The following is a 4961-nucleotide window of genomic DNA, read 5'->3' as shown; positions in this document are numbered from 1 at the left end:
ATATATTTATATATTTATATTTATATTATATTTATATTATATTATTTATATTATTTATATTATTTTACAAAGGGAACGAGTGAGAACACATTAAAATAAAGACACATTTTCTTTTCACTCTGTGAAATTTAAAATCCTCTAGTTTTCCTTGTTTTCCGACACTGCAAATCCCTCCCGCACTGACGTGTGCAGCTGAAAGTGTTTCTGGGGTGCAAACAACATAACTTGAGGAATGAAATTATCAGTTGATGGTAACAGGGTCATTGAAGGGAAGAGTCATTTGTTAGTTGCAGCTTAAAAGATGTAAAGAGATGTTTGATTGTCCCACAGACAACAGAAAAAAATTAGTTGAATTAGGTTTGACTTGTTCTCCTTGTTCCCCTCCAGCCCAGAGCCACAGATAAGAAGTCGGAGCTGCTGCCTCCAGACTGGAGTAGCAACAAAGACGTCTACACCCTGAGATACCAGGAGAAAAAGCCCAGCGCAGACCAGAAGCTGCTGCTGAAAGGTGTGACTGTGGACTCCACGCTCATCTTCAACCTGATGGTAACACACACTCACACACACTGCTTTAACAGAAAGCAGCAGCATTGGTGACACCTCAGTCTGATCCTTCAGTAAAACAACATAAAAAAAACATAAACAGGAGCTGATAGTTAATTAAGAACATCATTTTATATTATTATTTATATTTAATATTAATGTTGTTATTATTCATATTTTTTATAATGTGTGTGTGTGTGTGTGTTTAGAACCTGAACACACATCAGTTGTCAGACCTGACCGTAAACGTCCTTGATCACGTGGACATTGACCACCTGCACACCTTTGACAGGTCAGTGTTGAACGGTTGGTGGAGTTGATTTATTTACATTATTAACATTAATACTAATGTTAAAAATAAGTTTAAAAAAATATGTCTGTGTTGGCATCATTGTTCCCCCCGCCCCCCTCTCAGTGTTTTCAAAGACGTAGACAGTTTGTCCAGAAAAGTAAAAAGCCAGCTGCTGACCTCACAGACCAGGCCCACACATAGGGGGCGGAGTCAGCGGGAGGATCATCAGGAGGAGGAAGAGCAGATGAGGAGGAGACAGCGGGGAGGAGAAGGCGAGGATCCACTCGGTGTTCCTATTAGACATCCACATCCTGGAACGCATCCTCACTGGTCAGTGTGGTCTGAGCACCTGGACCGCATCCTCTGTGTCTAGGTCAAAGCCTTTAGGTCACATCTTCTGATTTTGGAACAAATCAAGTATTAAACGGTAAAATGTATTTTTTTCATTTTGTGTTAGGCCCCACCCACGGGTCCCTCCATTAGCTGGAGGAGGAAGTGATCTGAATCCTTTTGGGTGAGAAAAGTATAAAAAAAAACACACATAAGAAGCAAATAAAAGTGTGTAAAGCAAAAATAAAAGTTATAAAAATGACAAGGAACAGCAGTGATTGGCCAGTTGATAATATATATATATATATGATATTTTTCTCTCCAGTTTCATGTTTTTAAACAAGAGAAAACACTGCTTCTGCACAGTAAGCACCGAGTACACTGTAAATGTACTACAGTTCTGTATGTATTTCAGATACATAAAAATTATCCAGTGAGAACCAATAAGCCATCATATCAATATGTTTTCTGGATTCCTGTCCTGTCTTGACACAAATGTGTCGAATATACATCTGCCTGATCATATGACTATTCTGACAAAACAACAAAAAAATAACATTGACCTAAGCGATAAGAGGGACTAACTAAAAGTTAGCTCCACAAAGACAAAAATACCTTTGAAGTTAATATGGGCACGGCCTTCCCAACTCGTGGTTTGTTAGAAATGTTTAAGGTCATTCCAGAAAGAGTCTAGATTTGGTGTCTCCTACTTCAGGTCTCGTAGTGGTGGTGGGATGATTATGGACCCGATGAGGTCTGGATTTCGTGGCCCTGGTTTTGATCCAACCAGGGGAATTCCTGATGTTCTTCCACCTGGAGCTGTTCCCCCTGGAGCTCGATTCGACCCATTTGGACCCATTGGACGAGGCGGGTGAGAAACGCAGAGAGATTGAGAGTAAAAGAGGGCAAGCTGCATCAGTAACAACATCAGTAACATCAATAATATCACCAGAAACAGCATTACTAACATCAGTAACAACATCAGTAACAACAGTAACAGTGTGAGTAACAGCGTCAGGAACATCAGTAAAGCATCAATAACATCAGTAACAGCATCAATAACATCAGTAACAGCATCAGAAACAGCACTAGTAACATCAGTAACAGTATCAGTAAGATCAGTAACGGCATCAGTAAGATCAGTAACACCATCAGTAACAGTATCAGTAAGAACAGTAACTGCAACAGTAACAACATCAGTAAAAGTGTCAGCAACAGCATTAGTAACATCAGTAACTCCATCAGAAACATAGGGAATAGCATCCGTAACAACATCAGTAAGATTAGTAACAACAACAGTCACTCAATCATTAACACATCAGCTGCAGTATCAGTAACAGTATCAGTAAGATTGTAACAACATCAGTAACAGTATCAGTAACATCAGTGACAACATCAGTAACATCGGCGTCAATACCAGCATTAGTAATATTAGTAACAGCATCAGTAACAGTATCAATACAGCAATAACCAAATCAGTAACATCAGTAACGTCATCTGTAACAACATCAGAAACAGCATTAGTAGCAATACTAACAGCATCGGTCACAGTATCAGTAACAGCATTAGTAATAACATTAGTGACTCTTCAGTCACAGTATCAGCAACAGCATCAGTAACAACATTAGTGACAACTTCAATCACAGTATCAGTAACAACATTAGTGATAACATCAGTCACAGTATCAGTAACATCATCTGTAACAACGATAACAGCATCAGTAATAACATTAGTGACAACATCGGTCACAGTATCAGTAACAGCATGAGTAACATTAGTGGCAACTTCAATCACAGTATCAGTAACAACATTAGTGATAACATTAGTCACAGTATCAGTAACATCATCTGTAACAACGATAACAGCATCAGTAACAACATTAGTGACTCTTCAGTCACAATATCAGTAACATCATCTGTAACAACGATAACAGCATCAGTAACAACATTAGTGACTCTTCAGTCACAATATCAGTAACATCATCTATAACAACGATAACAGCATCAGTAATAACATTAGTGACAACATCGGTCACAGTATCAGTAACAGCATTAGTAATAACATTAGTGACTCTTCAGTCACAGTATCAGCAACAGCATCAGTAACAACATTAGTGACTCTTCAGTCACAATATCAGTAACATCATCTGTAACAACGATAACAGCATCAGTAATAACATTAGTGACAACATCGGTCACAGTATCAGTAACAGCATGAGTAACATTAGTGGCAACTTCAATCACAGTATCAGTAACAACATTAGTGACAACTTCAATCACAGTATCAGTAACAACATTAGTGACAACTTCGGTCACAGTATCAGTAACAGCATTAGTAATAACATTAGTGACTCTTCAGTCACAGTATCAGCAACATTAGTGACAACTTCAATCACAGTAACTTCGGTCACAGTATCAGTAACAGCATTAGTAATAACATTAGTGACTCTTCAGTCACAGTATCAGCAACAGCATCAGTAACAACATTAGTGACTCTTCAGTCACAATATCAGTAACATCATCTGTAACAACGATAACAGCATCAGTAACAACATTAGTGACAACATCGGTCACAGTATCAGTAACAACATCAGTAACAACAGTAACATCATCCGCAACAACATCAATAACAGCATTAGTAACAACATCGGTAACATCAGTAACCATCGGTATCATTGTCTCGTTCAGATGATTAAAATCAAACTTTTTTTCTTCTTCTTTTTCAGTCCAGACCCTGATCATCTTCCTCCTCCTGGATTTGATGACATGTTCATGTAGATTCACCTCTTCCTGTTGCTCCTCACGTCATCTCCTAAGGTTTATGGAGAGAAGGGGGCTAAAGGAGGAGCTTGTTCCCTCTGTGGCTCAAACATGAAAAAAGTGTCTGATGTCTTTAATGGTTGAAAAAAAAAAATTAAACAGAAAACAATTAAACCAAATGCTTGTATCACATTTCATGATTTACTTAACTTAAGATATGATTTGTTGATTTAACAATTTTAATTCAGTGAAACAATAGCTGACAGCTGACAGTACAAAGACACGTTGATATCTGTTCTATGTTACTGTTTCATTCGGCTTAAACTCTTTAGTTAAGTACAATACAATTATTGATTATAATTTTTGTACAAAATTGAACAGGTTTCTTCAAACCTTAAATAAGCAAAATTGCTTTCTAAGCCAGCTACGGCTTTCCAAGCTAACAATTTTGTTTGCTTTTAGTAAAAAAAAAACTATTAGTTATCTGGTTAATTCCCTGATGGTCAAAAGCTAACAAAGGACTACATATGAAGATTTATGACTTTTAACAATAAACTATTGTGATTGATGATTGATGAGCTAGTTAGATCATCTAACTAGTTGATCTAACTAGCTGTTCTGCTAAGTTCTGGCTTCACAATTCGTCATATTGTGGGATTTAATATTGTCCAATAATCTGCCAGACCCATGCTAACTTGCCTGAGCCGCATGTTAATGAATATCAAATCTGTGTGAATGATGAAACTGTGTATCTAAATTTATAACAAAAATATAAAATATTATATTATTCTAATAACGCTGGAACAAATTGTTGGAACTGGAAAACATTGTTTTTTAGTTATTTTTAAAGGGGGAAATCCGATCGAGATATGAGCGGATCGACACGAGTGCTGTTGTGCAATTATGCCTACTGTATATAGCAATACCATTAGTAAATGGAATTTGAGATTGTGGTTATTGCACGGCATTATTGCAGGGTTACTGCGCCTTTAACGCCTCCCACTCAGTGAAGAGTTCAACAGTTTAATTGCCGGTGG

The 4961-nt window shown here is 37.4% G+C and overlaps 1 protein-coding gene across 1 annotated transcript in view; it reads left to right on the top strand.

Annotated features, from left to right (window-relative positions):
• psmf1 (proteasome inhibitor subunit 1) overlaps nucleotides 1-4103 on the top strand; it is a 5880-nt gene extending 1777 nt beyond the window's left edge. Inside the window, exons 2-7 of the mRNA XM_008321264.3 lie at nucleotides 388-546; nucleotides 753-835; nucleotides 959-1165; nucleotides 1293-1349; nucleotides 1881-2036; nucleotides 3891-4103. Coding sequence (XP_008319486.1) covers nucleotides 388-546; nucleotides 753-835; nucleotides 959-1165; nucleotides 1293-1349; nucleotides 1881-2036; nucleotides 3891-3942 — 714 coding nt within the window. The 3' untranslated portion in view covers nucleotides 3943-4103. The remainder of the gene's footprint in view (nucleotides 1-387; nucleotides 547-752; nucleotides 836-958; nucleotides 1166-1292; nucleotides 1350-1880; nucleotides 2037-3890) is intronic.
• The last annotated feature ends 858 nt before the right edge of the window (nucleotides 4104-4961 follow it).

This window comes from Cynoglossus semilaevis, chromosome 11 (assembly GCF_000523025.1).
Source record: "Cynoglossus semilaevis isolate Cse_v1.0 chromosome 11, Cse_v1.0, whole genome shotgun sequence".
Taxonomy (NCBI): domain Eukaryota; kingdom Metazoa; phylum Chordata; class Actinopteri; order Pleuronectiformes; family Cynoglossidae; genus Cynoglossus; species Cynoglossus semilaevis.
This window is presented reverse-complemented; position numbering and strand designations above follow the sequence as displayed.